Genomic DNA, 19,661 nt, shown 5'->3' with positions numbered 1-19,661 from the left:
GCGACGTGAGGCCTTGCGTTGTCGTGGAGAAGGCACACACCAGAGGTCAGCATTCCTCTTCTCTTGTTTTGGATTGCCCGACGAAGCTTCTTCAGAGTCTCACAATACCGGGAGGCGTTAATTGTTTCTCCTTGAGGCAAGAAATCAATCAGGAGGATCCCTTTTTGGTCCCAGAAAACAGAGGCCATGATCTTCCTGGTGGACTTGACAACTTTGAATTTTTTCGCACTTGGGGAGGTGGTGTGTTTCCACTGCATGGGTTGTCTTTTGTTCTCTGGGGTATAGTGCTGTTGAAGTTAAGTGCACTGCACACCAGCGACACCACGGAGTGGTAGTGAACTAACAAGAGTTGCTATTCTACACAGGGTCAGACCCTGGCAGTCCGTGTGTGTGTTTGAAGCGATGTGCTCGCGTTCAGTACCGAGTCTTGTATGGGGCATTATTTTGCTAAACTTTAATAGGTTACGGGCCCAGCATACGTGCCTAATGCGATTAGATTATAAGTTTATTCGGTTTTTTGTGCAATCGGTAATGATTTGCAGTTAGCTCGCTGTGTGCCGTATTTGACTCGCGTGTGTTTTGTACATCGTTAAAAAAGGGACAAGATGGCGATGAGTCCGGAAATTAAGATTGATAAGCTTGTCGGTGCAAGCAATTGGTCCAAATGGAAGTGGCAAATGAACATGCACTTTGAGCATTATGACATGATGCCTATCATAGATGGAACGCGGAAATGTCCGGTAATCGTGGATCCAGACACAGCAACGGAGGCGGTCCAAAAGAGTGTTAGTGCATGGAAACGAGACAACGCACGCGCGGCAGCATTAATTGCCAGTGCTATAAGTCAGCAAGTGGCAGACTTGGTTTTAACGTATACCAACGCGAAGGAAATATGGGACAAGCTGGTCAGTGTATATGAACAGAGCAGCATCCAGCGATTAAGTATGCTCATGACGGAGTTTTTCAAAATTCAGCGTGATCCAGGAACGGATATAGCATCACACGTCGCGAAGGTGGAAAAGGTATTCGCTGACATGAATACGGAGCTACGCCAACGAGGATCACACGATATACCAATCGAACTGCTGCACGGTCAAATTCTTGCAACAGTGGGGCAGGAATATCAAGAATTCAGCAATGTTTGGGAGTCTCTTGATGACAATAAGCGGACAACCAACAGTTTGCTCGAAAAATTGTGCACAATTGAAAAAAGGATGAAGTCATCCTCAGGAACGATTGATACTGGTGCGTTTGGGGCACATGCGTCAACCTCACAGAATCCATCAGTATTACCCAAGGCAGTGTGCGGTAAACCACCGAGGTCCAGGAGGTCAAAGAATAACAAAGGGGACCGAAAATGTTTCTATTGTGGTAAGAGTGGGCACCTGAAAAAGAACTGTTGGAAGCTGAAAGCTGATAAAGGTAATGGCGCAGTGATGGCTAATTCAAACATGTCCAGTGCTCCAAGTGACAGTGAACGTGGCACTGCGTTTGCAGTGATGGGCGACTCAAGATATGTTGACACTTGGGTGTGTGACTCTGGTGCTTCTCATCATATGACGTCAAATAAGCAGTATTTTACTACTTATAACCGTTTCTTGACCCCAGTAAACGTATCTTTGGCAAACAAATCGCAGATATGTGCTTATGGCACAGGTCGTATCAATGTACTAGTGTTGACTCGTGGAAAATGGAGTCATGGTTATTTAGAAAATGTTTGGTACGTGCCGGATATTGGGAGACATTTATTCTCAGTTAGGAGTGCAACGGAACATGGTATCAATGTATGCATGGGTAGAAAAAACGTTACTCTTTTGAAAAACAATCAGATAGTTGCGACAGGTGAGTGGAAAACGGATGCATATATAATGAGCATGCGTGTGATAGTCCCAAGGGTGCCAGCTGAGGTTAATACGGCAACAGCATCTGAAACACTTCAGCTTTGGCATGAGAGACTAGGGCATCAGGATAAGCGTCATGTTCGGAGGCTACTCGAGCGAATGAACATCCATGTAGGTGTTAAAGAAACTGGAGATTTCTGTGATGGATGTGTCCTGGGAAAGGCCCATCGTAAGCCTTTTAAACCACGCTTGAATAGACCTCAGGTCGTTGGTGAGCAAATAAATGCCGATGTTAACGGACCAATGTCAGTGGAGACTTTCCGTGGGGCTAGATATTTTGTTTGTTTTAAGGACGATTTCAGCAAGTATCGTCGGATATATTTCATTAAACAAAAGAGCGAAGTGGCAAGTTGTCTGCTAGCTTTCCTAAATGAAGCTTTTACAGCTGGACATACTGTGAAAACATTCAGATGCGATGGCGGGAAGGAGTTCAATTGCGAAGAAGTTCGTCGGGTACTGTGTGATCGAGGGATTGCTTTGGTGTTGTCTGCTCCCTACGCACCCGAGCAAAACGGACTGGCAGAACGAGAAAATCACACAATTGTGGAACTAGCTTGGTCAATGTTGTCAGTTGGGAAATTACCCAAGTCTATGTGGGGGCATGCCTGTGAGACTGCAGTTTATTTATTGAATCGTACAGGGAAATCGTCAGTTATTGACAAGTCTCCTTTGGCATTGTGGGATAGGCGAGAGATGAAAGACTTAAATCATCTTAGAGTTTTTGGCACGGAGTGTTATGTGCATATCCCAAAACAGTTCCGAAAGAAATTCGACAACAAGAGTATATTTGCCCGAATGGTCGGTTATCTGAATGAAAAGGATGGGTACAAGGTTTATGTGCCATCCCTCAAGAAGATTATCAATTCACACCATGTTTATTTTAAGCCAGAGTGCATCTGTACAGACTCATCTGTGGGCACAAGTTCAAACAGGTTGGTCTTAAATGAAGAAATTGCCCGTCAACATCAAACAGATGTCGAGATGTCTGAACTTGAGGATGAGAATGAGGAAGCGCATGAGGAGCCACCCATGGAGAAACGACTATCACAGCGTACGATCAAGAAGCCACAGTGGATGAATTCCAGAGAATATATATGTTATGTAGCATATTCTTCAAATGCCAGTGATGGAGATCCAGAATCCTATAGAGAGGCTATGAGTAGTCCTCAAAAGGCAAACTGGTGTCAGGCTATGGAAGAAGAAATGGATGCCTTAAAGGAAAATGATACTTGAGAGTTGGTCGATCGTCGGGCAAGTATGAAAGTGATAGGTAACCGCTGGGTTTTTCGTACAAAATTGAGTGCAGACGGAGGTGTGCAACGATACAAAGCTCGACTTGTTGCCAAAGGATATTCTCAACAGGAAGGAATTGATTATTACGATACATTTAGTCCTGTGTCGCGGTATAGTACTGTGAGAACAGTTCTTGCAATGGCAGCCATCGAAGGTTTGGAGCTGTGCAAATTTGATGTAAAAACAGCTTTCTTGTATGGCACACTTCAGGAGGAAGTATTTATGGCTCAGCCAGAGGGTTTTGATGATGGAAGTGGAAAAGTGTGTAGACTCAAGCGAAGTCTATATGGTCTTAAACAAGCTCCAAGGTGTTGGAATATGCGGTTTGTGAATTTTATGAAGGAGCAAGGACTTAGAGCAAGCTCAGCTGATCTGTGTTTATTTGTGTGTCGTAGTAACGGCAGAAAATTGATAGTAACGATTTATGTTGATGATGGGTTGGTCGTGGGTAATGATATAGATGAGATTAAAACATTCATTTACCAAATGGAACTTAATTTTAAGATTACCACTGGCAATCCCGACAACTACCTAGGCTTGCAGATAGAACGAAGTTCGGATGGGATCTTTGTGAGTCAAAGTTCCTACACAAAAAGGATCCTAAAACGTTTTAATATGGATGAGGCAAATATGGTGGCAACACCCTGTGATGTTAGTGGTGATAATGCTGAGGAACCGGTTGCAGACAATGTGCCTTATCGGGAAGCAGTGGGATGCCTCCTATACCTGTCAACTGCAACACGTCCCGACATAGCTTTTGCTGTGTCAAGAGCTGCTCGAGTAATGGAACAACCGACCAAGGCAGATTGGGTGAGTGTCAAGAGAATCTTTAAGTATCTTCGGGGAACTGTCAATCATGGTCTGCTGTACCGTGGTGATGGCCAGGGTTCCTTGGAAGCATATAGCGATGCTGACTTTGCGGGTGACATCAAAACTCGGAGGTCAACGAGTGGAATTGTGGCAGTTCTTGCTGGAGCAGCTGTCGCTTGGTCCAGTCAACTGCAAAGGTCAGTGGCCCTGTCAACTACAGAAGCAGAGTTCGTCGCAGCCAGCGAGGGTGCTAAAGAATTGTTGTGGCTTCAGCGGTTGGTTGGTGAGCTTGGTTACCTTAGGGAACAAGTGCCAAATTTATTCATTGATAGCGCAAGTGCTGTGAAACTTACTAAAAATCCAGAATTCCATAAGCGCTCAAAGCATATTGAAGTGCGTCATTATTTTGTGCGTGAGTGTTGTTTAAATGGTAAAATTGCAGTCAATCACATTGACGGTGAAAAACAAATAGCTGATATTTTGACGAAACCACTCGCGCGTGTGCGTTTTGAAATGCTCCGAAGTGAAATGGGTGTCTGGAAGCATGAATGAGCGAATGAATGGATGAATCCACATCCACAGCCACCTATGAAGTGGTGACCCACATACTTTCAAATCTGGACAAAAGAATGGAGACTCTGGGTCTTTTCTTTGACTTTTCTAAAGCCTTTGATCTTGTCAATCACCAACTACTCCTACTAAAACTGGGTTTTTATGGTATACGAGGTACTCCTTATAAGTGGATTGAATCGTATCTGAGTGGACGTCACCAACATGTTGTATTATACAAAAATGGCACTCAGTTTATCTCTCCTGGTAAAGAAGTCCTACTAGGTGTGCCACAGGGCTCTGTCTTGGGTCCTGTTCTGTTTTTGCTGTACATAAATGATCTACCAGGTACTCTTAAATCTGTCACAGGTGTCAAACCTATACTCTATGCTGATGATACTAATGTTATTGTATCTGCCCCATCATTGAATAGCTTGTCCCTTACAGCAGTCACTGCCACTAAACTCCTATATGAATGGTGTCAAAATAATTTTCTTAAATTGAACCTTGAAAAGTCTGGCCTTATTCATTTTTGTAACAAAAATAAAGAATCCGAAGCAATACCAATTGTTGTAGAGGGGAAACAACTCCCACAAATTTCCAGTTCATAGTTCCTCGGAGTTATCCTGCACAAAAATATGACATGGGTAGAGCACATCAGCAAATTGCGCAGCAAGCTCAGTTCAACATGCTTTCTCATAAGAAGCATCAGGAACACGGTAAATAATGATGTCTTATTGTCCATTTAGTATAGTGAATTTTACTCGCACATTATTTTCAGTATCCTGTTTTGGGGTTCCTCTCCCCATTCTACTGAAATCTTTAAAATTCAGAAGCGAATTATAAGGCTGATGTGCAATGCCCCCTATGATTCACCTTGTCGTCCCTTGTTCAAGAAACTGGACATATTACCACTACCATGTGTGTATATTTTTCATTTACTTGCTTACACAAAAAGAAATCTATTTCATTACATTAAGAACCGTGATGTCCACCATCATTCCACGAGGCAAATTGACCAGCTGCATGTTTCGTATGTGCGCACCAAGAATACCAGCGCTGGTCCAAATTGTATGGGCCTTCAACTCTACAATAAATTGCCACCTGAACTTAAGGCACCATCAAGTGTCACTACTTTTAAGACCAACCTACAGTGCAACCTCGATATAACGACACCCCACGGTGCACTAATAAACACTCGCTATAGCGAATTGTCGCTTTACCGGAGGTGGAGCAAATAATAGCCAATATACCTGTTGCGGACAGATATACAGAAACAGGAGTGGTGCGGCGACAGATAAACATCTATCCGATAAACGTAAGCATAAATCCAGACGAAAGGCGATGTTTTTTGCATCACTAAATTTCCTTACTCGAACAACGACTAACTATTCAAACCATTTATAAGCGCCGCACTGAATAAAAATCATGGAAAGCATTGTTTCGTCAATCATTATGCTAATGCACAACCGACGAAGTCATTTTTCTATGCACTTAATTAGTTCATTTACATCATTCTATTATTTTGGTATTTTCCACTGAAAATTCAAAAATTAACTGACAAAACAGTATCGCGGTTATTTAATGCCTCAAAGGTTTCCATAGGTGTATGTTTATTGTTTCTGTACGTTAACCGGCAGTGAAGTGAAATAACGCATTACATTTGTTTCTACCGGTGGAAGGTTGTATAACGTTCCCGCCTTGGAAGAATTTTTCTATCAGATAATGTAATATCTTCATCATCTACGGTAAAAAGTTTGCTAAGCTTGAAAAATGACGTGATTAAAATTATCGTTGTTGAAAAAAAAAAGTTTCTTTTTGAGTGTTACGCTCGCGACGTATTTGAAATGATACACCGAGTTTACCACGGCACTGCAAACGAGAGTTAGTTGTTCTGTGAGTTCTTCCAGCGGCCACCAGGGGATGCTCGGCTACCCACGTAACAAAAGAGAGCGCCAGTACGACTCCGACCAATGACCCGAATAGTTCACCCTTGTAAATCCGCAACGGAGAATAAATACGTCCATCCGGACAATTCACGCTGATGTGAGTATCATTGCTTCGTACATCCTACATCATCGCTAAGGCGCACTACCTACCTTTAGAGGCATCATTGCAAGAAATACCTCATACTGCATGGGTTTTGTCGGGGAGTTGTATGTAAAAAAAAAAGTTCCGTTTCGTCTATGTTATATGACGCGGGGAATACTTCTAAAGATACTTATGATCGGAGTCCTCTCTTCCACGACTTCAGGTTTACACCGCAGGCATCACCAGGGGAGTTGTGAGGGGAGATAACGCTTTGGTGCTTCGCATTAGTATAATCAACCTTCCGCACTCTTAAAATTCTCGATTCGCAATCTATCCCTAAAATACTCCGCTTCAGGCTTGGGCGTAGCCCCTTTCTCAGAAGTTCCCGCAGATTTGAATGGGCAAAACCACCCGAACAAAGCTCCTTATAACTCTTCATCGTCTGCATTCCTTGGGCGCTTTTGTTTTTTTTTTAATTTTGCAGAGCGAATAGGAAGATGAATTAATTTCGACACTCATATTACTCCTTTATTTTTATTTTCTCGCTTAGACGTGTTTGGTGTTTTTTGGCCATGGTGACTGCCATCAAATGCTTTCTATTCACGCAAATCACGGACGTGCGGGTATGCTGCCGACTGCTTTCTGCCGCCCGAGGAACAAAAGAAGATTAAGCATTCGCGAATGCTAATGCCACAATATTTTCACCAAAATTAACTACTTATTTATCGAACGTCAGTTTACCACATAACTTTGAGACTGAGCACTCCATTAACTTCATTTCTAACAGATCGCTAGCAATTACAGAGGTTAAGGAGTTTTGATGAAAGTCTTCCGGCGGTGAAACCCTCGCTATGGCGAGAGCCAACACCAAAAGGGTCTCGTAAAAACGAATTTTTTAACACGCTTATTGTAGGGTCAATTGACGGTGCATCGGCTATCTCTCGTTATAGCGGGAGTGTCGCTATAGCCCGTACTCGCTTTAACGAGGTTCCACTGTACTTAAATATTTGAAATTAAGAATGTATTATTCTGTAGATGAATTCTTAAACAAATTTTGATGTATCCTGCATCATTGTATATTTGTATTTATTGTATATATATTTTTATCTTGACGTGTCCTATATCCAGTGCACCCCTTGTACTTCTAGATCTCTGGACAAATAAACATTATTATTATTATTATTATTATTATTAATGCTTTTTTTTTCTTAATGAGTTCAGTTCTGTGCAGTGACTTAGGAGGAAGTGTTGAAGTTAAGTGCACTGCACACCAGCGACACCACGGAGTGGTAGTGAACTAACAAGAGTTGCTATTCTACACAGGGTCAGACCCTGGCAGTCCGTGTGTGTGTTTGAAGCGATGTGCTCGCGTTCAGTACCGAGTCTTGTATGGGGCATTATTTTGCTAAACTTTAATAAGTGCGACAGCCAGGTTTCATCTCCAGTGACTATGGACTTGAGAAAAGGATCCCCTTCCATTCTGTAGCGGCCAAAAAATTCACGAGCTGCAGCCACTCGTTGTGACTTGTGTTCGGGCGTCAGCTCTCTCGGAACCCATCGGGCGCAAACTTTTCGAAAATCGAGTTTTTCCGAGACAATCTCATGAATGATGGATCGTGAGATCTCAGGGAAACACTCATGGAGTTCGTCCACAGTGGAACGGCGATCTTCGCGTACAGCACTGTCGACGTTTGCCACAAGTTCGTCCGTGACAACTGAGGGTCTGCCTCTTCCACTTTCGTCCTCAAGTGAATGTCTTCCCGCCTTAAATTCACGAACCCATCTCCTCACCATTGATTCACTCATTACACCCTCTATATACACAGAAACAAGCTGTTGATGAATTTCAACCGATTTGAAACCACGGGCATGAAGAAATTGAATCACTCCGCGCACAACAACTCGAGACGGAACAGGCACCAAGGTGGCGGGACGCGACGTCGAGGACTCCATTTCAACGAGTTGCTGTGACTCTGTTTTCAAGGCTACTGAGCCTATCTCCCTCTCATTCTATTCAGAAGATTCCCCTCTTTTGTAAAATGTAGCCACATTTGTCAAAAAGTGCCTATAGCGATCTACACACCAAAACGGAACTTATTTTCTGGATGACCCTCGTATGATGCATTTAGTGGTATTATCGTTGTTTCTGATTTTTATTTTTGCTCATATGACGTTAATAAGCATTTTTCCACTACCATGCTAATTATACAACTAATCAAAAATATACAACTCACTCCCAGAGAGCATTAAATCTACTGGATGCATTATTAGTTTTAAAAACAAGGTGAAAAAATATTTGTTAATGAAATCTTTTTACACACTAAGTGAATTTCTGACAGACAAGTGGCCTAAATGAATATTGTTTATTTATCGTAACCTGAAACTGAGATATGTTTTTTCCTTTAATTGTATTCCTGTGCCTTTTCCTTCAATGGTATCCTATGTTTTTTTCTCTTACAAGGGGAGACCACGAAAGTTGCTCCGCCTTTTTCGATGCCGTATTTTTTATGGCCTTCGGAATGGTGAACACATCCCTGAACTAGTAGTGGTTCCGTTGAATGGGCCTTAGTTTGGCTGTAATTAATTAATTTTTATGCGGTACTTTTCACAATCCGCATATAGTCCCATGATATCACATGCCTTCGAAGCGGGTCGGGTGGGGTAGTGGTCAGCGTATACGGCTGCCGCCCGGGGGACCAGGGTTCAAGGCTCCATATTGGCTTTTTATTTTCTTGCCTCCATTGCGATCATACGGCGTCAACATTTTTATTAATTTTAATTGCGACAAGCATAGACATGAGACTATTTTTTTATCACCATAATGGCGTTAGGTATTTAAGCAGTGTCATTTCAAACACGGAGATACGACGACTACACTAGCATGGGGTTGGTGTGCGCCAAATTTTTAATTTTTTCATTGCTTATACTGATCAACTTCCACATTAAAAATGGAAACCACTCTTGCTAGAGCACATGCCATTAAAGGCTCGCGGCGACCAACAACATCCATACAGACATCATTAATAAGAACAAAAAACGATTATAAAATGCCATATTTCTCGAACACTTGTAATTCACTTTACTCCAAAGGGAGTTTACTTACACAGTACCTATGTGCTAAAATAACCATTCTGAAATATAATATCCATTAATAAATAGGATGAAATAAAAGTTTATGACCCTGGACCGGACGTGCTGGCGTATAAAATACGTCATTCTTCGAAAACCAAGGATTTCAACATCGTGCGTACATTCTGGGCCAGAATGGTCTCGTGTATTCCTACAATGTACTTTGACTGTCTATATTGCGAGTTTTCAAAGTTCGAGGTACCTACTGTAGCTAATTTTTTTTAGATCAGCAAGAGGAACCCATCACACGTGGAGTATAAATTACGCCGGGAGACCGGCCGTATACCACCTCTGTACCTTTATATCTGTATCACCTATAAATGTATAAGATTTTACTAATTTCTACAAGTAAAGATTAATTTTAACAAAAATCGAGTATTATCATATATGCACATAACATAGGCAAAGTACGCCATTCGCCCGGTTGTGAAGCAATAACAATCGCGCCCGCTAGAGGGTTAAAAGCAACAATTACACCAAATGTGTCTTGTGCTCGCCGCTTCCCAAAATCTTCCGTAGCCCTTCCAATATAATAACAAGATATGCACCAACAAATGTCATTTCTACCAAAAAAAGCCACTGTTTTAGCCCCCCGTTAATCTTTCGTTATGTTTTTGAGTAGAAAGTGGAGCCTTCACTTCTCCGCGTTGAAAATGACACTGCTTAAATACCTAAACGTCATTATGGTGATAAAAAAATAGTCTCATGTCTATGCTTGTCGCAATTAAAATTAATAAAAATGTTGACGCCGTATGATCACAATGGAGGCAAGAAAATAAAAAGTAATCACGGAGCCTTGAACCCTGGTCCCCCGGGTGGCAGCCGTATACGCTGACCACTACCCCACCCGACCCGCTTCAAAGGCACGTGATATCATGGGACTATATGCGGATTGTGAAAAGTACCGCATGAAAATTAATTAATTACAGCCAAACTAAGGCCCATTCAACGGAACCACTACTAGTTCAGGGATGTGTTCACCATTCCGAAGGCCATAAAAAATACGGCATCGAAAAAGGCAGAGCAACTTTCGTGGTCTCCCCTTGTTAGTTATAACTACTGTGTGACACTGTTTTTGTATGCCAAAATTTTTAACGTACCCTATACGATTACTAATTGTAGGCTATTTGATAACCTACTCTGTATATTGTCTACTGGGGATAATAAATTATTATTATTATATTCCTCAATGGCATAACTACAACATGTGTTTGGTCTTGTGTGCTGATTGGCTGGTGCTGTATTTCATGTACGTGGTCAGTGTTGAAGATGCACCGGCAGTAATTGATGGAAATATGCCTCGGATCAATATCATTGTTAACATCCCTGAAAATGATGGCATCATCATTTGAGTTATCATTGGTGCCTTCCCTGAATTTGTACACGAAAAATGACAGTGTGCGATTACCTCTTTAAACATTCCCAAAGGCACTTGCCTTTGCATACCCAGTCAACACAGTGTTCGTAATGAGGTCTTATATGAACTCATACGTTGGACTCCTTTAAGATTCCACATTAAGAGACATGAAAGGGCCTTTAAGACCTCACACTTCATGAGGTCACATGACTGATGTCTTTAAGACCGCATACTTCATGAAGTCTTGAAGACCTCACACTTCATGGGGTCTTCAAGATCACACACACATGAGGCCTGAAAAATCAAGTCATGTATATGTTAATGAATTATAATTTCAATCGTAATTATATATTTCTGCGTGTATAATATTTTTTCTTCCTTCAATTAACTCTTTATATTAAGAGATGGGTTCGTAAACTTCTCCCTCCGATTCTATTAAATAAGCTGACACTTCCACTTTCCGCTAGGTCCGCCATTGTGTTGTCGTGTTATTCTACTGCCTTGAGCTCAAACGTCAAGTTTATGCTTAATATCGTGTGTACTCCATGGCCTAGTTCTTGCTCGTGTTTTTCCTTGTGTCTACGAACGTGAATCAGGATCCCATCGGATCTGAGATCGGCACGAACCTTAAGGTTTGAAAAGACAATTGTGGACATCATGATGTGTTACGTGCACGGAGACTTGGAAGGTAAGTTTCAATGATTTTATGTGTCCGATTCTTTATCCACTTGTTAATGAGAAAATCCATTAATTATACTATTTTAAAAGCTGGTTAAGTTCATGCTTATCATTGATTATCGGTAAATATATCCATGTAAAATATTTAGGTGGAACACGTTTTGTAACGTGCCTTTGTTGTTGTTCATGTTTCATTTCATTCATTCATCGTATCCTTATAAATTTGCTGTTATCGCATTTTAAATTATCTCCGCTAATATACACTATCTCGATCATATCTATAGTGCGTGGTCAAGCAATGTTTTTATTATCTCGGGTTCACAAAACAGTTTTCCCTAAGATCATTGAAGTTTATAAACTTCTCAGTTCTCAAAATCATGACGTAAACAAACAAAAGTGCTAACCGATTGATAATTTGCTTGATTTCACTTCGTAATGTAACTTATGGAACGATAAAGCATGGAAATAACGTACACCATGTATTTAAGTTAACTTCTAAGAGCATTATAATGCAATAGGAATGTAATTAAGTGTAAGAGTTAATCAAAAGTAGTTCACTAATTCGGTTACTCCTAAAATTAACCAAGTTAAAACGGTCATCTTCGGTGCTAAAACCGGCCCTGGGAGTATTTAGGGACTGCTAATGAGATAAATAGTCTTTATCTGGTTTATTTGATGTTATTATGTTATCAATTATAACTCTCAACAAACTTAAGTTCAATGTTTTTTTGCAGCCTCTCTTATGAAATGGAACCCGACATCAGCAAGTATACTAGCAACAGCAAGTATACAAGACACTATAGTGTCGCCTTGGAGAGAGTGGAGAGGCAGTGGCTGTATCAAGCGGAGACAGCGTAAAGTATGCAGAGAGGAAGAATTCAAAAACTCGTGATGTTTGTTTATTGACTTAATATTATGAAGAATAAATTTATAAATATCATGAAGTTGTCTATTCCATTTTGTTTTTCTGCCGTATTTCCACCTATGTTTCTCATTAAATGTATTATTTTGCTTTATTTTAATTGGATACGTCGGGTACTTATGTCATCGGAGAATTTTCTTAAATAAAGGTGCGTAAAGTATTTTGAAATCTTAATTAATGGGCTGGTAGGGGTGTGGGTAGGGGCCCCGGCGTTTTTGTAAGCTATTTCAAAGCCATCTATCGGAATTATTACGAAGTGGGTAATTTTTCTGGTTCTCCAGGTAGTTCCATTATCACACACGTGGAGGCGCCACATTTGCGCCTATATCATATTGGAACTGTTATAGGAGTCCTATAAGACCTCTTGACTGAGCTCCTTCAGAGTCGTGTGAGACCGCGAAAAGAATTCCCATACGAGTGCATATGACCTCACGGAGACATCATTATGAGGCCATTTGGGACTCTTTTGTAGGAGTCCTACAAATTCGTCAGACTTCTTTATGACCTCATGCACGAGTCATACGTGTTTACTGGGTACCTATTCACTCAAATTCTAATCGTAGTAATTCATCACTGGTGATAGAATCAACACATAACACTACATGAAATATGAACAAACCTTAATTATTCCGACTTTTCAAGTTTAGAAGCATTGAAGTTCTCGAACGCCCACTGCTGTCTTGGATTGGTACGATTGCAGTCCTCCATTAGCAGTTTCTGTTTATTTTCACTCACAGCTAAGCACTTCTTGCTACTTCCATGCTGAATTAAGTGCGTCTGAAAAGTGAGATAAAATTCTGTCCATAAAAATCTAGAATGCATTAGCTTGAAACATCACAGACATCTACTGCATTTGTGGTCATTCAGGTACATATTTTTATCAGGTACTTTTGATGGGTACCAATAAATATCGGGAAGAGCATTAGATGTAGGTGACAATTTCATTGGCCACATCTTACAAATCATTAACTTTGAGAAATATGAAAAATACAAAGTAGTCAATAGCTGCAGTACCACTGCATTGACCAGAAGATGCTCGCTGTAAAAGCTATCTTCTATAGGAATCATCTGCTGTCATCTCATGGCAAGTTTTGAATTACTAGGTGTACAAGTTTAACAATTTAAGGAGTGTTCTCAGAGCACATATTTCATTCCAATTCAACATCACATAGTCACATTTTCCAGATGATTAGACAACTTATCTAAAAGTGACCAAAATCGATTGTAAAATAAATTATGGAAGATAAATCACTCCAAAATCTAAAAAAATGGAAGATATGCACTATGCATGGGAACTCATCCAAAAGTGAATTAAATTAAATTGAGAGAAAAATATTCAGGAAGGTCAAAACCCCCAGATTAGAAAGAATAACATTTACTTAGAAACAGTGATTAACATTGATTTGGATGGAAAATTTTCAAGGTGGTAAAACAACCCAAAGCAGAAAAATTGGAAGGTGGCAAAATTCACTCTCACTAGCAGCCAATAGAGAATTTATAGCTGCCTCTGCTGTCATCAATGTGGTTGCCAATGGCAGTAGACTAAGTCATTGAAATCCTATGGCTTCAGCCATAATCCAGGCATGGTTGTAGACCCAAGGAAACTTCTAAGGTACTCATTTTTTAACATAAACAAAACTTGGTCGGTCACCAACAGCCAAAGATTCTCAGTTTTTCTCCTTTAGTTACCCATTTTAATTGCAATCGGAGATATACAGTTGAGAACCTCTAATCTGAAAAGCTTGAGACCATAGGGATTCTGGATTTCTGGTCTTCAGGACATGGAAAAAGTGGTACACTTTTTTTGAGAATGCATTAAGCAATAAAACCATGACTCATAAATTACACATGAGAGGGATTTTAACATTAATTAGCATAAACCCTCTGGCATTATTTCAATTTAATACAGTGGAACCTTGATCTGTCGTTTCTCAGGGGGATGGATGAAAAAAACGATGAATGCGGGAAAACGATCGATGCGGGAATGTTTGACCAGGTTGCCTATGTCCCAGGAAACTCTGGATTTTTGCGAATTATGATATTCATTGAAGGATTCAAATAAGATTTTAGCTGATTACAGGAATATTATTACTTTATCGAAACAGGTAGGTCATATTGTTGATTCGACTTATATCTCTTTCAAATATCCTAAAGGAACACGCCACCTCACTAAAAATGTTTGCACTGCACTCGGCATTTTCACTGCTATTATGGCTTTCTGTCTGATGTAAAAATTCTTATCCATCAAATGCCATTTCAAGTACATGTATTTACGAGATCAATGGGCATGTAATGGCTAAAACAACTGCTTTCGCCGATGCAGTGATTGTTTGCGAGATGTATCAAAAAGGCCAAAAATAGTTTATTATTTGAAATGTTCCTTTCTAACAATTAAATTTTTAATATGATTGAAGCGATGTATAAAGCGTTAACAATATTGTGTTAATTGTCAACAGCACGCCCACCTGATCCTCGGCTTCATCCCACGTCTTGTTTTCACCAGGTATCTCGCTCTACCCCCACACCCTGCCGTCATGTGATATCAGACAACTTGTGTCTTCGGAAGGGCCATGGTCCGAAGGCGAATAAAAATAATACAATTAAAAATGAAACTGGACTTTATTGAACCCACACGGAAAACACTTGCTGGTTATAAGTCAACTCACCCTAGAAAGTACGGAACCACTCGTACGAGGTGAAGTTCGGCACTGATGTTATCGCGCACGGCGTAAGCAGAGCTTACTGCAGAGGGTGAAGCATGACCATATGACTGCACCATGAAATTTTTTGTCCTAGAGAGAAGGCAACTTACCCACTCATTTCTAGCAATAAGTAGGGTAGCTCTAGATGAGCAGATGAATTCAGATTGCTGGTAGGGAGAAACAATTGTTTCTCCCTACCATAAGTCTACCATAAGCCATGTCTTCTCAGGATACTTTAAAGTATCCTGAGAAGACATGGCTTCGTTAGCAACTCTGACAAGTGAGACTTGTAGCATAACTCGTAAATTGTAACCTGAAGCCCTGTTTTTGAAAAAAAAATGCTGCATCAACTCTCGAGAAGCTCACAATCAGTGCGAGGATGTCAAGATTCGCCAGAAATCACCATCGTTTTATTCCAACTATTTCCTTGCTTAAAATGCTTAAATAACGTTAGAAATACGTCGTGTTTGGTATCTTTCTTTTTGGAATTACGTGGACATTACTAATATTTCAATCCAATAAAAGTATAATACTAGGGATGGGTCGAATAGTAGATTTCTCGAATTCGAATATCGAATTCGAATATCAAATCATTGCTCGAATATTCGAATACTTCGAATTTCGAATACTAAGCTATGAATGTGAGAATGTTTGACTAGGTCGCATATGCAGCAGGAAACCCAAGTAATTGTGATTGCCTTTAAAGGATTCAAACAGGAATTTAGCTGATTAATGGAATATTTTAATTTTATGTAAACAATAGGGTAGTTTCCTTCATTAAAAAAAACGAAAGGCATTGATTGCGATTCAGTACCCACCATTACTGTATTCATAATACACAAATTATTTGGTTTTAGAAATCCCAGTTTATACGAATGTTAAATGGTCAATTTTAGCTGCATTTGAAAAAGGCCAGATTGGCGCCCATGCGATGCCGCTCCACGTGACGCCACAGGGACCTAGTTTCTATACGAATAGATAGGAGTTTTACATCGTCTGAGATTACCAATGCATGCATGAGGCACAGAGCTCAGGGAAACATGTCTTAGTAATCACTTATTAAAACTGGCTAAGGTCGGAAAGTTTTCTTCGTTTGTAGGGTAAGATTTGGTAAGGTATCAGCGCTCTGAGCCTCGCCCAAGGTCACCTCACAAGGCGGGAGGGGGAACCAGAAATGCGTCACACGGACTTTTCCCCATCATTCCCACTAACGCGTTGTGTTTTCGCGCGCTTGAAAATTTTCACTTTTAATTTAATTGCGAAAAATAGATATCGTCCAATAAAAATCTAAAAGCGTTAAATACGTACTCCAGGAGTATTAATATTTCGATTTAGGCAATAAAAAATAATAGGAAAGCACCCCATTTGAGCATTACACCAAAATGCTAAGCCCCCATCGTATTTCTTCGTCTTTCCGGCATTTATTTTCCTGCGTAAAATGCTTAAATAAAGTCATAAATATGTCGTGTTTGGTCTTATTCTTTCTTAAATTACGCGCATATTACTAATATTTCAATCCAATAAAAGTGTAATAATAATTGCCGAAAGTCATTGTTAGACACCTTTCGGGCTACTAGATGACTCATGCAGCAGTTGACCGCCAGAAAGGGGGAAATTCGAAGCAGGTAGGTAGAAAAAGGTCAGCGGGTGAGAAAAGGGGGTGGGTGCGAGACACGTTTTTATTTTTCTCGCGTAACTTGATATTTTTTTCGAAGCTAAGGTCTTCGTAATACGATCCCAGCGCGAGGTCGGATCTTTTGTTTGATATCGGAGAAGAGGAAATCGTCAGAGTGGGTGAGGCGAATGCTGAAGGGAGAGGGATAGCAGATCGTGGGAAATGCGCCAATGTCACTATCCCACGGCACTGAGTTCCTCCCTGTGGTAGTTTCATCTCCTGGGGAAGATTCAAAATAAGTGCCTGTCGTTATTAGCCACAAAGGACACATGGTAAACACCTCGTCTTATTTTTATCAAAAGATGAATGCGGGAAAATGGTCAGTGGGGGAGAAAGAATGAAGGGTGAAACGCGATTCTATTATTTTCCGGTAACTTTATATTTTTTCGAGGCTAAAGTCTTCATAATACGATCCCTGCACGAGCTGGGACCTTTTGTTTGATTTCGGAGAAGAGGAAATCGTCAGATTGGGTGGGGTGAATGCTGAATGGAGGGAATAGCGGATCGTGGGAAATGCGCCTATGTTGCTATCCCACGGCACTGAGTTACTCCTGACGGGGGACACCTGGGATTCTCGGATTTTTTCACCCTATCAATTTCGGTTCCCCATGTTGAACTCTTTTCACCGCTCTACCGCTCTACACCGCGAATTTGATATAGTTCGTCAGCTTGCCTAAAACGGCGCTGCATGCACTAAACGACTAGAGTTCTCATATTTCTGAGTCAACTACCAATGACGTGCAAGCGAAAGCGTATGACGCGAAATTCAAAGTATTCGAGGTATTCGAGACGGTACCTTTGGCATAACATATGGCTAATAGGTGAGTCATAGACTGAAAAAATACAGTGGGCAAGAATCGGAGAGGCGTGAAACACGATTCTATTGTTCTCGTGTAACTTGATATTTTGTTTTGAAGCTAAGTTCTTCATAATACGATCCCTGCACGAGCAGGGACCTTTTTTTTGTTTCGTAGAAGAGGAAAGCTTCAGAGGGGGGGGAGGCGAGTGCTGAATGGAGGGGGATAGTGGATCTTGGGAAATGAGCTAATGTAACTATCCCACGGCACTCAGCTTCTCCCTATAGTATTTCAATCTCCTGGGGAAGATTCAAATTATGTGTCTGTCATTATTAGCCACAAATAACACGTTGTAAACACTTCGTCTCATTTTCATCAAACGATGGATGTGGGAAAATTATATGATGGGACCGCAGTCTTCAAACGATCAATGCGGGAAAATGATACTTTGAGGAACGATGGAAGTGGGAAAAAATTACATTGTCTTTATGGAACATTATTTGGGACCAGGAACGGCGAATGATGAATGCGGGAAAACGATCAATGCGGGAATGATAGATCGGGATTCCACTGTATACCTATATAACTTAGCTTTAAAATGATTAGAGAAAAAGTAGAAGTGATTTAATACTCATACAATTCAAAACATTAAATATGTGTTTGGATTTTGAGCAACAGGGCCCAGATTAGTCACAATTAGGTCAGCAGATCACATGCAATTTTCACTGAACATGTCATGCAAAGTTAATTGCTTCATATGGCTATTTTTATTAACTCCTCTTTGATTCAAAGTAGGACAGGCAAATTCTCCATTTCTCTAAGTCATACAATGAAGGAGGGTAAAGCTGATGACTTGTTTCATCATTTGTATTTTTCCATAGCGAAGGGGGTGCGTGTGGTCACTTATGAAACATCTATGTAGATGCTTATGCAGCAAAGTAAGCCATGAGTATGCAGGCTCAGCATTCTTTTTACTTCTATATTCATTCACTGACCGATTTCAGAATGTACAGTCCTCGTGTAAGACAATGCCGCCGATGCTTGAATTAACCAACACTCGTAAGATAGCACCAAACCTGCGTCACTCAATGAATGGCGATCACCAATCAACCATTGATTGGCACAGCAAAGCTCGTCTTGTCATTCAGACATGTGGATGCTACCGTACGTCAGCCATAAATTAAAGTGAAATATTCACTGTACAACAGACTGATGGCAAATATACAGTCTCAATATTTTGAGCCAAGGTCCGAACTGAGTTACCAAGAAGATATACTCTTTCGACTAGCTTACACTACATTTTGAGGGAAAAACTGGTGCCCTTTGCTGTTTCAATCTAGTTTCAATGGCTTACAAATTTTTCCGCCGCATGCGAGTCTCCCCTTAGCCTGGGGAGTTGATGGTTTATAATTTAATACATTGTTTTGAATTTCAATTTTTGTAATAACTTTCTATGGCTGTGCCTTTCTAACTTTTCCTTCAAAAATGTTCGTGATCATTTAACTTTTTAAACCACAGATCGGCGTGGTAACTTTTCAGAGTTTATTCAGCCACAAGCGATTATTTCATGGAGAAGGAGCCGTAATTCTCTTGAGGCAACTTCCTTAGTCCCTCTGCTATCAATTCCGGCAATTGTAACTTGATAAGAGGCTATTTAAATTTGATCGGAAGGTCACCTATGAAGATATCCTTATAACTTAACAAATCCGTAAAGATACTATTGTAAATTCTACTGCCCAATGATGGTGATCCTTATTTGAAATTCTCGCCTTTCCCAAGAGTCTCGACGGGTGTCGAGAGGTCTCGATGGATTGAGA

At 40.6% G+C, this 19,661-nt stretch overlaps 1 protein-coding gene across 5 annotated transcripts in view; it reads right to left on the bottom strand.

Annotated features, from left to right (window-relative positions):
• LOC124158432 (putative polypeptide N-acetylgalactosaminyltransferase 9) overlaps positions 1-19,661 on the bottom strand; it is a 488,889-nt gene that overhangs the window by 9,835 nt on the left and 459,393 nt on the right. For all 5 annotated transcript variants that reach the window (XM_046533517.1, XM_046533515.1, XM_046533516.1 and 2 more), the window contains one exon: positions 13,290-13,447. In XM_046533517.1, coding sequence (XP_046389473.1) covers positions 13,295-13,447 — 153 coding nt within the window. In that variant the 3' untranslated portion in view covers positions 13,290-13,294. The remainder of the gene's footprint in view (positions 1-13,289; positions 13,448-19,661) is intronic.

The sequence above is a fragment of the Ischnura elegans genome, chromosome 5 (genome assembly GCF_921293095.1).
Source record: "Ischnura elegans chromosome 5, ioIscEleg1.1, whole genome shotgun sequence".
NCBI classification, from domain to species: Eukaryota; Metazoa; Arthropoda; class Insecta; order Odonata; family Coenagrionidae; genus Ischnura; species Ischnura elegans.
The sequence above is the reverse complement of the archived record's forward strand: the minus strand, read 5'-3'. Positions and strand labels throughout refer to the sequence as shown.